The sequence below is a fragment of the Borostomias antarcticus genome (genome assembly GCF_949987555.1).
Source record: "Borostomias antarcticus genome assembly, chromosome: 34".
NCBI lineage: Eukaryota > Metazoa > Chordata > Actinopteri > Stomiiformes > Stomiidae > Borostomias > Borostomias antarcticus.
The window spans coordinates 2227579-2247053 of NC_140267.1; the positions used below are offsets into that span (position 1 = coordinate 2227579).

Below are 19475 nucleotides of genomic sequence, written 5' to 3' on the forward strand. Positions count from 1 at the left end.
ACATGCTCACGAACAACACACACTCCACACACACTCCACACACTCCACACACACACTCCACACACACTCCACGCGCCCACTCCCCTAATCCCTCTCACACACACCCCGGGCTGAATCATTCATAGGTAATGCGGGTAGTAAGAATGTGGCTGATGGTGACATCCATTGACGCCATTTTGACTTGCCAGCCTTTGATTTGCAATTACAAAAATAGTGAGAAATTGATTGCAAATGTAATAGGCTACCTTTAATAATCATCATGCATTTCAAATCCCATGTAACATGCTATTCATAGTTATGTTATTTTAGTCACTGGCATTCTCACGTTGCGTAATTTTCCACCACCTAATTATACAGAAGATTGACTGATGTAACCATGGAAACATGGGATTGAAGCAGCCTGTGTTGCAACTTTGTTCTGGCGAGGGAAGAAGCCAAGTTTCACTGCAACTCCGCAACTCCTCTCATGCTCCATTAAAGGACAATGCTCGTTTTTAACAACCTGGACCTTATTTACGGCATATTATAAGACGTTTCACTCACCGAGATCACTTTGGTGTAATTCGGAGGCTGTGCGCATGCGTGCTGGAGCAAGTGAGGAAGCTATTTCGTGTCTAAAGACGTTTCTAAAGATCATATTACAGAGGCATGTGAAAAACCACAACAGGCCTACGCTCTATGTAAGCACAACTAGCGATTCATAAAGACAGATTGATGAAAACAACCGTTTCGCGGCAGAAAATCGATTTTTAGAAGCTGCATTCTCGGTGTCCCGTCCGCCGCCATTACATGGATATACTGGCTCGCGCTGGATTTTACATTTCTTCTACATGCCTCCGAATTACACCAAAGTTATCTCGGTGAGTCAAACGTCTTATAATATGCCGTGAATAAGGTCCAGGTTGTTAAAAACAAGCATTGTCCTTTAATACTTCTTTACTATTCTATACTTCCTCAGTACTCTTTCTATAATCCAGGATATACCATAGCCTCAGTCTAACCCAGGATATACCATAGCCCCCAGTCTAATGCCACAGGAGAACATTAGTCTGAAGACGGATGTCCAGTGCACACCCACTACTTACCCACTTCATTAATAACTGTTCCTGGAAGGGATTTTCATGCCGGCGGCACAACAATGCAATTGTAGCAGCAGGGAGAGTAAGCTAGTGCTTCGGGCTTGGCGTGATGCCGCACGGTTCGTCGGTTATCAGGTTAATCGTTTTGTTAGATACTCAGGTGTTTTGACAGAAGTGACCGCGGCATATTTGTTTGTTCCAGTGAAGGATCCTGGGTAACTCTCCACCTTAGTCAGGTGTGTGTGTGTGTGTGTGTGTGTGTGTGTGTGTGTGTGTTGATGCAGACTGCTGCAGCCTGATCTGGCGTAGTTCAGTGTGTGTGTGTGTGTGTGCAGACCAGGCTCTGATTGAAGCCCCTTTTGAACATTGCATCAGTCAGAGAGGTGCTTTCATGACAGACATCTGATAACACACAGCAGCCATTCTGTGTCCCTTGACTAGAATTCACCTGCTGACTATTCTCTGAACCTGTGCTGTGTAATTGAAGCACAGCCACTTCAAATCCTCCTGTGTGATTTGTGCTGGCACAGCACAGCCGGCCAAACCAGCAAATTAGACACCACCTTTCTCTTATGACATCAGAGAGCTGCCTCCTCTGTCTGACATCACTGAGCAATATCCTCTCTGTGACATCATTGGGCTATCGCCTCTCTATGACATCATTGGGCCATCATCTCTCTATGACAGCATGTACTATCACCTCTATGACATTTTGAGCTACCACCTCTCTATGACATCATTGAGCTGTCACCTCGCTATGACATCATTGAGCTACTCCCTCTATGTGACATCATTGAGTGACCGCCGCTCTATGACATCACAGAGCTGCAGTACCACCTCCTTATGCACCATCTTAGATAGACCACCACTCTACATAAAATCCTAGAACTACAGTATAGTACCACCTCATTAGATGTTTAGCATAGATGCATATGTTGTATACGTATAATACAGAATATAAATGTAGAATACAGAATATGAATGTTTGTCTTTAATATCTCTGAGAGCCAATTTACTTTACAGCCAGAGAGAACAAAAAGAAAACTTCAGTACACAAATAAATACATACAGCAACAACAACCTACAACAACCACAACTAACAACAAATGGTGCTCAGAGAGCACCGCTGAATGCCTCTTTTGGGGGGCTCTGTGTGTGCCAAAATTGAATGGGTACTAAATTGGCCCTCCACTGAGTTTCATGAAAAGCGGTCTGGTAGTTTGTCGCCTAGTCCAGAAAATGAATGACCTGTGGTGTCGGGGCGGCCTGCCCTGTTATTTGGATCTGCGCCAAAATGTAATGGCTTCTAAGATGGCCCTGCCACACCCCACTACCGAGTTTCATGAAAGTCTGGTACAGTAGTTTTTGCATAATCCTGCTTACAAACAAACAAACCAAGAAATGGCTTATGGACCCGCATCGTGATTCGGATCAAATACAAACTTGTGTGGGTTCTAAGGTGGCCCATGTTACCAAGTTTCATGAAAAGCGGTCTGTTAGTTTTTGCATAATATTAGTCCAAAAAATGAATGAAAGAGAATGGCCGGCCCGGCCGTGTTTGGGCGTCTCATAGACCCACCCCCTGACTCAGATCTGGTCCAGAGTTGCCTGGGTTGTTAGTTGACCCATACTGCACTCCTCCACCGAGTTTCATGAAAATTAGTCTGGTAGTTTTAACATAAAGCTGGTCTAGAAAATGAATGGATATGAATGGTCAGCTGTGTTCAGGCGATTTGTGGACTCGTCCTGTGACTTGGATCCACTCCAGAATTGAATGGGTTCTAAATCGGTCCAGGCTACACCCTTCTACCAAGGTTTGTGAAAATCCAGTCGTTTTTACAAAATCCTGCTTACAGATAAACAAACAAACACACGCCACTAAAAACATCACCTCTCGTCCTGCTCTGTCGCTAGGGTGAAAGTAACAGCAGCAACGACAACAGTGCTATCATCAGCATCAATAAAGAGTCTTTCCAATATTCCCATAGCTCTGTGTGATAACTCTGTATCACACAGCCAAATTGCAGCTGGCCGTGCGCCATGTTCAGTGTGTGTGATACAGTCATGTTTACCTGAGGGATCACACCTCCTCGATGCCAGAAACAGGACCCCCCCCCCCCTCCCCCCAATAGTACACTTGATCCAGACGTTTCCCCAATGTTCTGGCTAGTCTTTTACAAAAATACAAGGTTCCACGCGAACGGAGCCTGTCTTCTGCTATTGTTCATGGCGCCACACGCTATGAGACAGGCCTGTTGCTTACATCCCTGTCTCCACTCTGCTCCCGATACTGTGAAAAGCGAACCTTATTTATTCATGGCGTTCGCGATTTGCTCTGAAACCTTGTAGCAAGGGGGAGGTTTGATGCTTTCGCGGCTTTGCAGGGCTTTGTGGGTCTTCGCCGGCGTTTGTCTAGTATGTGCCTCCTACTGTTATGCGTGCTCCCGCCGCTTTTCAAGGCTGCCATGCTGTTCTTCAAAGTCCACCTACTCTTAAATCTTGTCAAGTCGCACTGCCCCAAATGCTGGATGTATTCTTTTCTAACCAAGCGCCAAACAAATGCCTGCATCTACTCAGGCGGTCCGTCTGTCTGCACCCACGCTGACACAGGTGCTGACACGCACCCTACAGATAGTTGCTTGTGTTATTTATAGCGTTTGAGTGGGTGGGGACCAATAGGGTGGAGAACATGTGGAGTGAGAAAGCAGGAATAGTCCGTTCTAGAGGGGCGGGAGGAGAAGTGGATGGGGGTCTGGCTGCTCCTCGCTGCTCCAGTGCTGAATGCGGTAGACATTTACGGTGGGTATTCAATCATCGCAGACAATGGATCCTCCACGCTCACGTCTTCAGAGGTGCATTTGATTTGTGCCGCGACACGTCCTGGAGGAGCGGAATCTAAACTTGATTTAGTAACCGCTGGTTTCACGCTCATGATCCGCTCACCTGGCATCTTCAGACACACAAAACCAGAACACCCACCCCCTTCCTGAAATATATAAAGCAGACTGTTGATTAAATCAACCCACCACTAAAGGGGCGATGCAGAAATACCATGCCTCCACACTTGCCTGACCAACTGAGGGGCTCAAATGAAACAATCCAGCTTTAGCCCGCTTTACTGGAGAAAGAACCATGACGCAGTCCTTCCCTAACATGTCTGTAGTCACCAGATCCTCCTGTAATTCCTATTATAGCATCTGTCCCTCAGGCCATCACGCACCCTCTCCTCTAATTGAAACATGGAATCTCATTCCCCTGATGTTGTCCAATGAATCACGTGGCTGAATAACACGGCGCTACCGTACGACAGCAGCTCACTCCGCGGAACCACAGATGGGCGCCACCATGCTCCGGTGGAGACTATCTCTACCACAGGTGTTTAGGGGGAAGCCCTAATGGTAGATACTCTTACTTAGAGGCCCCACAGGTGACATTGGCATCAATGCATTAATCCAACTAGCTTTCCCCTTGATAATCGTTATGGACTCTGTCAGTGAAAGAATGTACCAAGTCAAATCTGTGTTGGCCAGTGAAGGAATGTACCAAGTCTTTTAATGTATGTATAGGACGCACCGCACACACACACATATACACACACTCACCTACACATTACACTCTGCATACTCACTGCACTGTATATACACAGACTGCCCTACTTTTTGTACATTGTTTTTTTCTTTAGCTTATCCTTTTTTGCACTAGCTTTTTGTACTCGCACTTTGCACTGTCCTGTCTTTGCACTGTCCTGTCTTTGCACTGTCCTGTCTTTGTACTGTCCTGTCTTTGTACTGTCCTGTCTTTGCACTGTCCTGTCTTTGCACTGTCCTGTCTTTGCACTGTCCTGTCTTTGTACTGTCCTGTCTTTGCACTGTCCTGTCTTTGCACTGTCCTGTCTTTGCACTGTCCTGTCTTTGCACTGTCCTGTCTCGTTCCTGCACCCTGTCCAACGTTTCAGCAAATTCCTAGCACGTTGTAAAACTGAAAGGCAATAAACGGTGTCTGATTCTGATTTGACTTGGCATAGTGATACTTGCTGTATCATGACCCGGCTCTAACCCAGCATGCTGTAATCACTCACAGGCCTGGACGTAATATATGACCACTAATATATGTTTACTGGGCTTTCATAAAAAGGTAATTTTCCATAGCTTTTACAGCCCCGTGGGGTGACACAAAGGACTGGCTCTTAATCATAGCCGGAGCCTTTTTTTATTTTTTTTGCATGGATTGATAAAGTTGTTTATTCAACGCCATTTATTTCAATATCTGACCCTTGCTGTTGTCGTTATTGAGTGGGGATTTATCGAGCGTGGTCCCTGCGCTAGCAACGGCAGTGATAATGTTAATAAATCAATAGAGAGGATTATCAGAGACGCAATTAAGGCCGTATTTCACGTTGCACACTACAAGGTGGTCCAGCGCAAGGGCAGCCTTGCTGTCTGTCGGTTGGGACTAGTGCATTCATCTGTATTACCCAGCATCCCTCACACCTCATCACTGTTGCACAGGATGGGAGGGAAAAAAAGCGCCGGGCTGAGGGGGATGGCGCAGCTATTTATAGGTGTTTCTGTAACGAGGCTCTCTACTCTACTGTAGAGGCCGATGGCCTGAAAGTGCTCTCTCACTCCGCTGCCGTCAGTCACACCACCCTCGGCTTATCGTCTGCGCCATGATCGTTGACGATATTCGCGATTAGGATTTACCGTCGTCAGCGGTGTGTTGTATTACAGGTCTTGCTGTTCGTGTCGGCGCCTGTGTGTCGTAGCTATGAGGCTCTGTCGCTTGTAGCGACCCAGCAAACACGCAACGTCAGGGAGACGTTCAGATCATGTCTTAATAACGTCCGTCGGTCCTGAACCCCGTTTGTACGTCTGCTGGACCCCTCGATATTCAAACGTCTGGCTTGGACCCCTCTAAGACGTCTGTGGACGTGCAGAGCGGGTTCAATATCTGAACGTCTAAAATAAACATTCATTCTGGCTCCTAATTGGATGTCTTTGGACGTCCGTAAAAGACAAAAAAGACATCTAAAAGACGTCTTTTAGACGTGTCTTTGCTCAGTGGGGAGTGAGACACAGAGTGCGAGAGACAAGAGTGCGAGAGACAAGAGTGCGAGAGACAAGAGTGCGAGAGACAAGAGTGCGAGAGACAGAGTGCAAGAGACAGAGCCCTCTCTGGATTGGGGGTTTCTGACGCAGGAGGATGCAGACACATCTGGTTAAATGGTAAATGGTAAATGGACTGCACTTATATAGCGCATAGACACATCTGGTTACAGCCTGGGGTTACTAACTGCTCACGCAGCTCAGGTGATAAACAGCACACTCCTGAGAGACCACTTCACTCAACTACACTGACCTCAACACACCTGCTGCTCACTCAGCTACACTTGTTCACTCAGTTACACTGACCTCAACACACCTGCTGCTCACTCAGCTAAACTTGTTCACTCAGTTACACTGACCTTAACACACCTGCTGTTCACTGAGCTACACTGACCTCAACACACCTTTTGTTCACTCAGCTAAACTTGTTCACTCAGCAACACTGACCTTAACACACCTGCTGTTCACTCAGCTACACTGACCTCAACACACCTGTTGTTTACTCAGTTACACTGACCTTAACACACCTGTTGTTCACTCAGCTACACTGACCTCAACACACCCACTGTTCACTCAAGCCCTGAGGCTGACCTCACTATTGATCTGACCCACTTCCTCAGTGTTGAATTGAGGGGTTGAGCTCGGTAAGGGATGGACCACCGTGGTGAGAGTGTGGTGACGCTAGCGTTAGGGAGTATGGTAAGGATATAGCAATGGTTGGATTGGTGTGGAAGTAGCCTGTCAGAGTGTGATGCCTCCTAATTATTATTTTGAGTAGGTCACTCATTAACCAGTGCCATCCCTCACTGCCTGCTGGTTTTACACCTCAAATAAAGGTGAGCAGAAGGCCATGACCTCAAGGAGTTTGTTAGCTGTTCAGTATCTAACAGATGGGGCAATTCTCCAATTATGCTCCAGACATTAGACTAAATGGTAAATGGACTGCACTTATATAGCGCTTTTCCACCTTAGCGGCACTCAAAGCGCTTTACAATGGCCTCTCATTCACCCAATCACACACACATTCACACACCAATGGCAGCAGCTGCCATGCAAGGTGCTAACCTGCTCATTGGGAACAATTTGGGGTTAGGTGTCTTGCTCAAGGACACTTCGACATGTGGACAGTCGGAGCTGGGATTCGAACCACTGACCCTTCGATCATTGAACGACGCGCTCTACCAACTGAGCTACAGACGCCCCCAGAGACTAAGCCTTATCCTCAGACATTAGACTGGCACTCCACATTCCTTACTTCTCTACTACTGTCATCTCACTAGCCAATGGGGATGGGAAACACACATCCAATTATCCAATCACATTGTATGGTGGTGTTTAAAATGAACACACATTCTCATTGTTACAAAAATCTGTCCTGATGACGGTAGAACGAAACGTTGACTGATTAAAAAGCAGAGAAAAAGTGTACGTTATTCTTCATTATACAACGGTTAGTTCTGGTTCTTGATTCTGATTGGCTGGAAGCCGTTTTAAAATACTTTGTAACACACACCTGGGACCGCATATCATTCCATTTTCAGTATTAATGCGCCTCTCATTTGATCCAATGCATTGTAGTTGTTGTTGTTGCTTGGCAACCCTTTTGTTAGGGGAACTATTTTTCTCGGCGGAATTGAGGGAATGATGCTTCGTTTTGAATAAATCTTAATATTTTACATTGCTGTGTGTTTATTTTACACTAATACCTGTAGTAACCGTGAAGCGTCGTGCCTAACAACGCCCCCTAGCTGTTATAAAATCACTATAACACACGGCCTCTCGTGGTTTATTGCTTAATTTGACACTTGATGATGTACAGAATGTATCTCATGTCTGTCCTCTTCCATGTGCAGGTCAAACTTGTGGTGGAGTGGTACAAGGCCTGAACGGCACCATCGAGAGTCCTGGCTTCCCCCATGGCTACCCCAACTACTCCAACTGCACCTGGCTGGTCATCGCCGGCGAGCGGAATAGGATCCAGCTGTCCTTCCATACCTTCGCCCTGGAGGAGGACTTCGACATCGTGTCCGTCTACGATGGACAGCCACTGCCGGGCAACCTGAAGATGAGGTATCGCAGCTCCTCTTCCCCCTAGCTCTCAGTTACCTACGGGTTTATACTGGTTCATAATTGTACTGTTTAATACTGGTTTATACTGGTTTATACTGATTAATACTGGTTAATACTGGTAGATACTGGTTTATACTGGTTTATACTGGTTTATACTGATTAATACTGGTAGATACTGATTAATACTGGTTAATACTGGTAGATACTGATTAATACTGGTTAATACTGGTTTATACTGGTTTATACTGGTTTATACTGGTAGATACTGATTAATACTGGTTAATACTGGTTTATACTGGTTTATACTGCTTAATCCTGGTTTATACTGGTAGATACTGGTTATTGTTGTGTGTTTGTGCAGAGGACAAGCTATGGCCGGTTCTTTGAAGAGACCTGTGTCTGATTCTGTTAGAAGGCTCTTTGCATGAGCATATGGTTGTTTAAGTGGTTTGGGAAGCCTGCAAGAGGAGCTTACGTTATGTAATGAAATGTGCTCTTATCCTCTTGGAAAGAAGACATGGGAGTTGATACAGTAATTATGGAAACGGATTATGATATTAAATATCACTAAATTGAATTGAGTCATTAAATAATCTTGACTTTGTCTCTATCTGCGTATTTAAGAGGGTGATTTTGCATGATCCACCTTCCCCCATCTGACAAGATGCCCTTATGGTGTGAACCACAGTTAACAGTCCATTTTATAAATGCTCCAGTGTGCGGACTCTACTCTTTTTCTCATTCGTGAACCACAGTTAACCCCATCCCTAACCATACTGACTATGGTGTGATGCACAGTTAACCCTCTCCCTAACCATACTGACTGGTGTGAACCACAGTTAACCCTATCCCTAACCATACCGTCTATGGTGTGAACCACAGTTAACCCCATCCCTAACCATACTCTCTATGATGTGATACACAGTTTAACCTATCCCTAACCATACTGGCTATGGTGTGATACACAGTTAACCCTATCCCTAACCATACTGACTATGGTGTGATACACAGTTAACCCTATCCCTAACCATACTGGCTATGGTGTGATACACAGTTAACCCTATCCCTAACCATACTGACTATGGTGTGATACACAGTTAACCCTATCCCTAACCATACTGGCTATGGTGTGATACACAGTTAACCCTAACCCTAACCTTATTGTCTACAGTGTTCATACTAACAGTTCATACTAACTGACCCTGGGTCTATGGTGTGACACAGTTCATACTCACCATACTGACCCTGGGTCTATGGTGTGACACAGTTCATACTAACTGACCCTGGGTCTATGGTGTGACACAGTTCATACTCACCATACTGACCCTGGGTCTATGGTGTGACACAGTTCATACTAACTGACCCTGGGTCTATGGTGTGACACAGTTCATACTAACCATACTGACCCTGGGTCTGTGCCTATCTAGCCTCCACCCGGAGATTATATCCACACTAACCTCCATACTAACCTCCACCCCAGAGTTTATATCCACATTAGATTACATTCAAAAGTATTGTCATTATACAGTACAGTACAATGAAACAAAGTTTGGAATCTAACCAGAGTGCAAATATAACAGTGAAGTGCAGTAACAATTCGCCTTATTCACCTGGCAGCCATATTGGTCAGTCTGGGGTGCGGATGCGGAAGCGCCCGTTGACTTCAATGTTAAAAGTTTGCTGTAAAAACATCACTTCAAGAACCGAAATAGTCAAAATAACAGGCTGAATACACTATCGGGGTTACAAACTCATCATTACCAGACTCTGTTTTTCACTGCCGTTGTTTTCGTGTTTGGAAATACATGGAGGTGAATGAGCCATAGTTAGCCGTCAGCTGCATTCACTCCGATGTATTTCCAAACGCGAAAACAACGGCAGTGAAAAACAATCGGAGTCTGGTAATGATGAGTTTGTAACCCCGATAGTGTATTCAGCCTGTTTTTTTGACTATTTTGGTTCTTGAAGTGGTGTTTTTACAGCGAACTTTTAACACTGAAGTCAACGGGCACTTCCACATCCGCACCCCTCATTACGTCAGACTGACCAATATGGCAGCTGAGGCGAATAAGGCGAATACAGTACAATAACAAAAGCAGTAAAGTATAGTGCAAACAGGTACTGTACAGTGTTGAAGTATTATTAAATAAATATAAGTATACGATAGGTAAACGGTATGTACAGATATAGTATATACAGGCAAATGCAGGTATGTACAGGCGGATGTATATGTAGATATGTACAGACGGTAAATACGAATGGTAGATACAAATATATGTTTTGGATGTGTACAGCAGTATTATCCATGAGCTATATGCAGGGTATTCCAGGGTCTTGTGGTTCAGAGTTAATATGGAAGAGGTGTGTGGGGGGGGGGTGCTGTTATTGAGGAGGCGACTGTCGTTGTGATGAGGAGTTCAGAGAGATGACAGCTGAGGGGAAGAATTTATTCCTAAGTCTGCCGGACTCGGAACGGAGATTCTGTCGTGTCTCCCAGAAGGGAGGAGGGTCCGTGATTGGGATGAGAGTAGTCCTTGGCGATGCCTGCTTTCCTTCCTCAGACATCGTTTGTGGCGGATGGACTCGATAGCAGGGAGTGACGTGCCAGGGATGCATTGTGGGTTTTTTACCACCTTCTGCAGTGCTTTCCGGTCTTAGGCTGTGCAGTTGCTAAACCAGACTGTGGTGCCGTTGGTGAGAATGCTCTCTATGGCACACCGGTAGAAGTTCACCAGGATCTGATGAGATAGGTGGGCTCTCCTCAGAAAGAAGAGACGCTGGTGAGCCTTCTTGACCAGTGATGAGGTATTCAGGGTCCAAGAGAGGTCTTGGACACCCAGGAATTTCAAATCTGGCAACACGTTCGACCTCCGCCCCGTTGATATGGACAGAGGAGTGCGTGACAGCCTTAGTCTTCCTGAAGTCAACGATGAGCTCCTTGGTGTTACTGGTGTTGAGTGCCAGGTTGTTGGTGCTGGACCTCCTCCCAGTAGGCCGACTCATTGTTATTTTTGATGAGGCCCACCACTGTTGTGTCATCTGCAAACCTGATAATGGTGTTGGTGCCATGTATAGGAATGCAGTCATGTGAAGAGGGAGTAGAGAAAGGGGCTCAGTACACAGCCTTGTGGGACACCGGTGTTAAGATGAGGGTGGAGGAGGTGTCTATCCTAACAAACTGGGATCTGTTGGTCAGGAAGTCGAGTATCCAGTTGCAGACGGAGGGGTTGATATCAAGGTTCTTGGTTTCTACCAGGTCTCCAAGTTTGGAGATGAGTTTGGAGGGGATGATGGTGTTGAATGCTGAGCTGAAGTCAATGAACAGCGTTCGTACATGGGTGTTGCTCTCGTCCAGGTGGGAGAGAGCTGAATGTAGCGCGGAGGAGATGGCATCATCCGTGCTCCTGTTCTCACGGTAGGCGAATTGGTGTTTATCCAGTGATGGTGAGAGGCCGGATTTGAGGTGAGCCAGGACCAGGCTCTCGAAGCACTTCACGATGGTGGAGGTGAGTGCAACAGGGCGGAAGTCATTGTGGCTCGTTGCGGAGGATGTTTCGGCGCAGGCACGATGGAGGTGGTCTTGAAGCACGCTGGGACAGCTGCCTGGGCTAGAGACAGTTTGAAGATGTCAGTAAATACCTCGGTCAGCTGCACAGTACAGTTCCTGAGCACCTGACCGGGTTGATTGATTGATTGATTGATTGATTGATTGATTGATTGATTGACCGGGGATGCCATCAGGGCCAGCTGCCTCACATGGATTAGTTCTGCTCAGTGCGGCGCACATATCAGTAGGGGAGAATGTGAGTGGTTGGAGATCAACGGGGAGAGCAGCCCTGGTGGGTGTCTCCTGGTTGTCTCTCTCAAAGCAGGCATAAAAGTTGTTTAGTTCATCAGGGAGGGAGGTGTCAGTTGTAGGGGGGGAGTTGTTGGAGGGTTTATAGTCCATAAAGACCTGGATGCCCTGCCACATGTCGGGGATCAGTGTTGTTCAAGTGTTCTTCAACCCTTAGCCTGTGGCTGTGCTTGGCCTGCTTGATCGCACTAACCTCCATACTAACCACCACCCCAGAGTTTATATCCACACTAACCCCCATACTAACCTCCACCCAGAGTTGACTGTATATCCATACTAACCTCCATACTAAACTCTAGGATTTACACCCATATTAACATCCATCCATGGTCTATATCCATTTAGTCACATCTGTACTAACCACCATACTAGCCTTCACCCAGGATTTATATCCACAGTAACCTTCACCTGGAGTCTATCTATACTAACATCCATACTAACCTCTACCTAGTGTCTATATACATACTAACCTCCATCTATAGTGTCTACAGTATATACATGCTAACCTCCACTCATCCTATCCTTCCCAGCAAACACGCAACGTCAGGGAGACGTTCAGATCATGTCTTAATAACGTCCATCGGTCCAGAACCCCGTTTGTACGTCTGCTGGACCCCTCAATATTCAAACGTCTGGCTTGGACCCCTCTAAGACGTCTGTGGACGTGCAAAACGGGTTCAATATCTGAACGTCTAAAAAAAACTTTCATTCTGGCTCCTAATTGGATGTCTTTGGACGTTCAAAAAAGACATCTAAAAGACGTCTTTTAGACGTGTCTTTGCTCAGTGGGTTATGGGTGGACCAGGTGCAGTTTTAGTTGTGTCATCAGGGCTGTGACTGCTGTGTTTTAATGTCACATGCTGGAGCTTTAATCACATCCCAAGATGCCCAGATGCTGCAGACCTCTCTACAAGGTTGGCTTCATCCACTGTCTGACTGATTAGTAACTACCGACCGGATGGCTCCATCAATCAATCAATCAATCAATCAATCAAAGCTTTATTTGTATAGCGCATTTCATACCCAGAGGCAACACAATGCGCTTTACAGAGAACAAGGGAGGTGGGCATACGACCCACTCTCTACATATTACAGAGGGAAGCAAAAAAACAGTAATCACCCGGGGGCCAGATAAGTGAGCTGTAAAAATTCTTCCCTGACCCCTCTCAACAAGGCGATCGAGCTCGTGGAGTACGTGCATCTCTGACCATCTCTGACCACCAGGTGTCAGTCAAGCCCAGACTCATGTGTTCTTATCATAATGATATGCGCTATACATACGGAGAGGGATAGTCTACATTCAGGGAGGGAAATAGAACAGGGGTAGATAACCAGTGACTTGAACAAATCCAGCATTGGGCGGCTAAGGGAGTCAAGCTAGCAGCACTAAGTCCCCCAGGCTGGCGGGATGGGGAAGTGTCTCCGCCCCGGTGGGCATATTGTTGCACTCAGATAACTCCATAAGCTGCTTTCTACATGTCTCCGAATCATATCCAAAGTTGGAGGGAGTTCTATGAAGATACTCCATCAGAGCTATGCAGCTGGATTGGAACAACACTTCTTGGACTGCCAGCGTCAGCAGAGCAGTTGTCTAGTGAAATGAGATGTAACCAGTTATGAGATATTATTTAATTAAAGATGGCTGCCAGAGTAATCTGGCGCAGCTAGAGATATTAAAACGGATAAAAGATAGATGATATTAAAACCACACGTACTCGCTAATCCTATGCCACGAAGATCAGTGTGAGTATATTAAGATAATTTAAGTAGTGTGGGTATTAGTGAAGCGAGGTTCCTCGTACAGTATGGCTGTTTGGACTGCATGGCAATATTGTTACAGTATGGCTCTAGTTAACTTGTAAACTGTAGTTCTCCTGGAAACAGAATATTACAAAGATGAGCAAGGGAAAGAAACCTATTTACACTTCGCTCCCTTTGCCCTTTGAGGAGGAGACGGCACATTGGAAGCGTTTTTAATTGCCAAGTGGCTTCTGGGTGTGATAGCATTGTTGCAGAGTGCAGTGTTAGCATCTTGGCTATTTCTAGTCTCCTCAGAGTCGACCCAGTAGCTAGGCCTCACCCTCTCCACGGAACACGCTGTTGTTTTAGCTCCGAGAGCCACCGTATCGCCCGTCGCGTCACTTCCTGTTATCTTGATGCTGAAGAGTTCACAGTTTGCCGGCTGGAGTGGCTTCAAATTGCCTGCCTCTTCAGTGCTGAGTTAGCGACTACATGCATAAATGATTCCTCCAACACTGGATAAACCCTTGTAAGCTTGTGACACTCTTTTAATTGCTTCTGCCACACAATATGTACAGTGGAGGAGCACAAATTGCAAATCCACAGATACCCCCCCTCCCCCCAGTGTCGTGGCACGAGGTATATAGGGTACGCCACAGTGGGCTATGCTGTTGAAGAACCACTATCTCCACCTCTCATTTCAAAATCAGAACCAGAATTGCAATCACCTTTATAGCCAGGCAGCTTGGCCCAGTGAATATACCGGGGGGAGGTCGTGCTTCTCTAAGGTACTCAGACATGCCTTCTGGGCCAGCCGACCAGGAAGTCCTGCCTGGCTTGTCATCGCTGGAGCTTCAGCAAGGCGGTTATCGGTTATCTTCTGGGCTGAGAGCCACCGTGAGGGTGTGTGACTTAAGGCCGTATGGCCGGCGTTAGGCGCTCCGTAGCCCCCCCGGTGGCCTGCGAGGTGGCGTGTTGAAGTGGAGGTACTCCGAGGCTGCGTCGCCTCTCTCCTGGGACTGACGGGGGGTGGTACGACGGGGGGGGTGGTACGGTTGGCAGGTGGGCAGCGCCAAGGGGGGGCTCCGGGCTGAATGAACAGCAGCACGGGGGAGGGAGTTGAACTCTCTTCTGCGTGGAATAAAGACCCGTCACGGAGCACGCCTGAGGGAAAGCTATGCAGGTGTGAAACAGGAAACAGTTGTCTTATGAATATGAAATATGGGGGAGAAAATGAAGGTGTAGTGCTGATGCTTCAACCCACACTGAGATTTGCATAACAATACAACAATACCTTTAAACATCTCTGTCTTCTCCCCTGTCTGCTGATGCGAGCTGTACGGTATCTAAGAACACTGCACGCTAACAGGCTGATATGCTAGCTGGCGAATGTGCCAATGACCTATGGTTTGTAAAAGGCTCATGTGGTCTGGTTAGATTGCCTTGCCATGACATCTTGGGCTAGGGCTGCATTTTATGTGATTATTATAGCCATACAGTAGAGCACCATGGCACTGGGGCTGATACATTCTGATATATTTGTGCATGAATCACGCTGAATGAAGAGGCAGCAGAGAGGGGGAGAGATGGAGAGAGAGGGGAGAGAGGGAGAGATAGCGAGAGTTGGAGAGAGGGAGAGAGAGGGGGATAGATGGAGAGGGAGAGAGAGAGAGAGAGGGGGAGAGAGGAGAGAGAGGGGGAGAGAGGGAGAGAGAGGGGGATAGATGGAGAGGGAGTGATGGAAAGAGAGGGGGAGAGAGGAGAGAGAGGGGGAGAGAGGAAGAGAGCGGGGGAGAGAGGAGAGAGAGGGGGAGAGAGAGGAAGAGAGGGAGAGAGAGAGAGGGAGAGAGAGATAGAGGGGGAGAGAGGAGAGAGCGGGGGAGAGAGGGAGAGAAAAGGAGAGAGGGGGAGAGAGGAGAGAGAGGGGGGGAGAGAGGAAGAGAGATAGAGAAGGAGAGAGAGGGAGAGAGAGAGAGGAGAGAGGAGAGAGAGGTGGAGAGAGGGAGAGATAAGGGGATAGATGGAGGGAGAGAGGGGGAGAGAGGAGAGAGAGGGGGAGAGAGGAGAGAGAGGAAAAAGAGAGCGGGGTAGCAGAGAGTGGGAGGGAGGGGGAGAGAGGAGAGAGAGGGGGAGAGAGGGAGAGGGGGAGAGGAGAGAGAAGGGGAGAGAGGAAGAGAGAGGGAGAGAGAGAGAGGGAGAGAGCGGGGTAGCAGAGAGTGGGAGGGAGGGGGAGAGAGGAGAGAGAGGGGGAGAGAGGGAGAGGGGGAGAGGAGAGAGAAGGGGAGAGAGGAAGAGAGAGGGAGAGAGAGAGAGGGAGAGAGCGGGGTAGCAGAGAGTGGGAGGGAGGGGAGGGAGGGGGAGAGAGGAGAGAGCGAGGGAGAGAGGAGAGAGCGGGGGAGATAGGAGAGAGCGGGGGAGAGAGGAGAGAGAGGGGGAGAGAGAGAAAGAGAGCGGGGTAGCAGAGAGTGGGAGGGAGGGGGAGAGAGGAGAGAGAGGGGGAGAGAGGGAGAGGGGGAGAGAGGAGAGAGAAGGGGAGAGAGGAAGAGAGAGGGAGAGAGAGAGAGGGAGAGAGCGGGGTAGCAGAGAGTGGGAGGGAGGGGAGGGAGGGGGAGAGAGGAGAGAGCGAGGGAGAGAGGAGAGAGCGGGGGAGATAGGAGAGAGAGGGGGAGAGAGGAGAGAGAGGGGGAGAGAGGAGAGAGCGGGGGAGAGAGGAGAGAGAGGGGGAGAGAGAGAAAGAGAGCGGGGTAGCAGAGAGTGGGAGGGAGGGGAGTGTTAAGGACAGCAGAGAAGGAGAGACCGTCACGTCGTACGAGTCTGGAGATCCTCACGTCGTCACAGAGACGGAACAGGAGAAAGACAATCACAACGCCAGGTTCGGCAAAAATTAGAAGCAGCCAGTTGACAAACCAGTGCAGCTGTCGTCTCTTCAACCGAACGGTGGTGGCGGGGAGAGCTTTATAGAGAGCCAGGTGCCAGAGTGTGGGAGTGGGAAGCATAGTCTGATTCATCAAGAGCATAATGGTTTAATGCTGTGTTCTTTAAGATTTTTTGCAAGTTACCGCCCGGTGCTGCCGACGTTGAGCTCGTGAGAGAAGCTGCTTTTAAAAACGTGCTGTGATGTTGAACATGCAAGTGTGTTATGTTCAACCTATCAACATCCACTTCTTATGGAGAGAGGTGTAAACATTGACGGAAAAGGACTTGGGGGTAGATTGAAGAGACAAGTATTTGTTTATCTGCTGATATAGTGTGTGTGTGTGTGTGTGTGTGTACTGGTCTTCTGAAGTGTAGCTTTTGTATCTAGGGCCCTTTTCCTTCTTCACCCCTCAGCTAGTCATGGTCTCAGCTGGAGTCTTTGCATCTTAATCAGACTCTCAGACGGAGAAAACAATCCCGTGTTTTCATGTGACAGACACTTTCATGAGGATTCCTCTCGCCAAGTTTATCGCTCGTCTGCCGCGTACCCCTTCCCAGAAAGCATCTGGAATCAAACCTGAATATCTCAGATCCCGAGAGGAGATCTGAAGATCTGATTCAAACCAAATACGACATTCTAATCATAACATACTCCACGTTTCCACAGAGACCTACTCAACTCTTGAAACTGCCACAAAGGAAGCTCTTTGACGTCTCTGACTGAATGTTCATGTACTGTACATGATTGTAATTGAAAAGAAGATGGTTCCTGTGAAGACGCCAAGGCTGCTGGTGAACTCACTGATAGAGACCGAGACACGCTGGCCTCAGTCGATCATTCGATCGGGTCCGATATGTGCCTAAGCTCCAGTCTAACAGGGACGCCATGTACAATCAAAGCTTTATTCGTATAGCGCATTTTATACCCAGAGGCAACACAATGCGCTTTACAGAGAACAAGGGAGGTGGGCATACGACCCACTCTCTACATATTAGCTACTAGCATTTCACGGGTAACGGGAAGCGATATTGTAGGTAACTCTACTGATACTGGCCTCTTTATTCATTTAGGCCCGGGCACAGGACTATCTATAGCAACCCACTGAGCAAAGACACGTCTAAAAGACGTCTTTTAGATGTCTTTTTTGTCTTTTTCGGACGTCCAAAGACATCCAATTAGGAGCCAGAATGAAAGTTTTTGTAGACGTTCAGATATTGAACCCGTTCTGCACGTCCACAGACGTCTTAGAGGGGTCCAAGCCAGACGTGTGAATATTGAGGGGTCCAGCAGACGTACAAATGAGGTTCTGGACCGACGGACGTTATTAAGACATGATCTGAACGTCTCCCTGACGTTGTGTGTTTGCTGGGAAGGGACTTTGCAAGGAAGGAGTCTCCGAGAGAGACCTGTTCGTCCCACTTACGTGCTTGCGCGCGAGTCAGCACACAGGCAGGGTGGACTAGAGTCGGGCATCTCAGGATGTTTTAAAACGTCGCTGGATACACCCGACCACTGACAATGTCATTTCCCAATATGAGGTCTATTTCCGGGACTGGTAAAGACGCACACATATTTTGAAACAGTCGGTCTCTAGGCCCGAGTGGAGATGTACGCTGTGCAATGGAGCTGTCACCAACGCTATCTCAATCCCTTGCAACGTTATAATAGTTTTGCTTTTTTCATTAGTTTTTATTTTTATATCGTTTTCACTTTTTGTTTTCAATTTCAGTTTAGTTTTGATTAGTTTTAAAGCTGGTTTGCTAGTTTAGTTTAAGTTTTTATTTTTTGATAATGCTTAGTTTTAGTTTCACTATTAGTTTTTTTTTTCTTCTGCGCTACCCTGGTGAGACCATCCTGATCTCCTGAGCTCACGTTGTTTCACTCTGTGTGAAACAAACCATCTGGACCACGTCAGGTTACTCCTGCGCAGCGGCACAGCTAAATAAAATGGAGGATATATTTCATATCCACCCAAAATACTAGGCTTATGTATGAAATGAAAAAGACTAAAACTAAGGACATTTTCTCAAATATTTAAGTTTATTTTAGTTAGTTTTGTAAACACACAATACAGTTTTAGTTAGTTATCGTTTTTTTGTAAAGTCTAGTTTTATTTTTATTTCAGTTAACTAAAATGTTTTTTCACACCTAGTTTTCGTTTTTTAGTTAGTTTTCGTTAACTATAATAACCTTGATCCCTTGCACAATCACCTCCGTGCCGCAAGAGGCTGCCTCAGACAGGGGCAACACTGGCCAACAAAAACGATTTGAGACGCACCTGTATCCCTCAAAACCCATACGGGTGCCTGAACAACAGAATCGTTCAAATGTGCTAAAGAACGCATCTCAGTTTCCTTGAAAAGGGGAAGAGCTACAAACCTACCAACATCATAGTGCTCCACCAGAGGAGAAACAGTAGGTGGTGCAGCTCATCTCCAGCTCCAGTCTCTGTAAGTCCAACTCTTTAAGCTTAGCCTCGGCCTCAAACGTTCAACCTAGTGTCCCTCAAAGCCTCAGCTTCTAGCGTTAAGCACGTCCGCTCAAACTGCAAGCGCTGTGCCTCCAAGGCATCACGCCTCTCACATGCCTCTCTTTCCATCTGCAGACCAAACGTACCTTCAGCCTGGCCGATGACAGTGACCCAGAGCTGACATCAGAACCTAACTGGCTTGGAGCCGGCTTCTCCTCACACCGTGTCCTAACTGCTT

At 47.1% G+C, this 19475-nt stretch overlaps 1 protein-coding gene across 1 annotated transcript in view; it reads left to right on the forward strand.

Annotated features, from left to right (window-relative positions):
- LOC311327787 (CUB and sushi domain-containing protein 1) overlaps positions 1-19475 on the forward strand; it is a gene marked incomplete at its 5' end in the record, with an annotated part of 408914 nt that overhangs the window by 92239 nt on the left and 297200 nt on the right. Inside the window, one exon of the mRNA XM_084460891.1 lies at positions 8038-8254. Within this exon, the coding sequence (XP_084317017.1) occupies positions 8038-8254 (217 nt within the window). The remainder of the gene's footprint in view (positions 1-8037; positions 8255-19475) is intronic.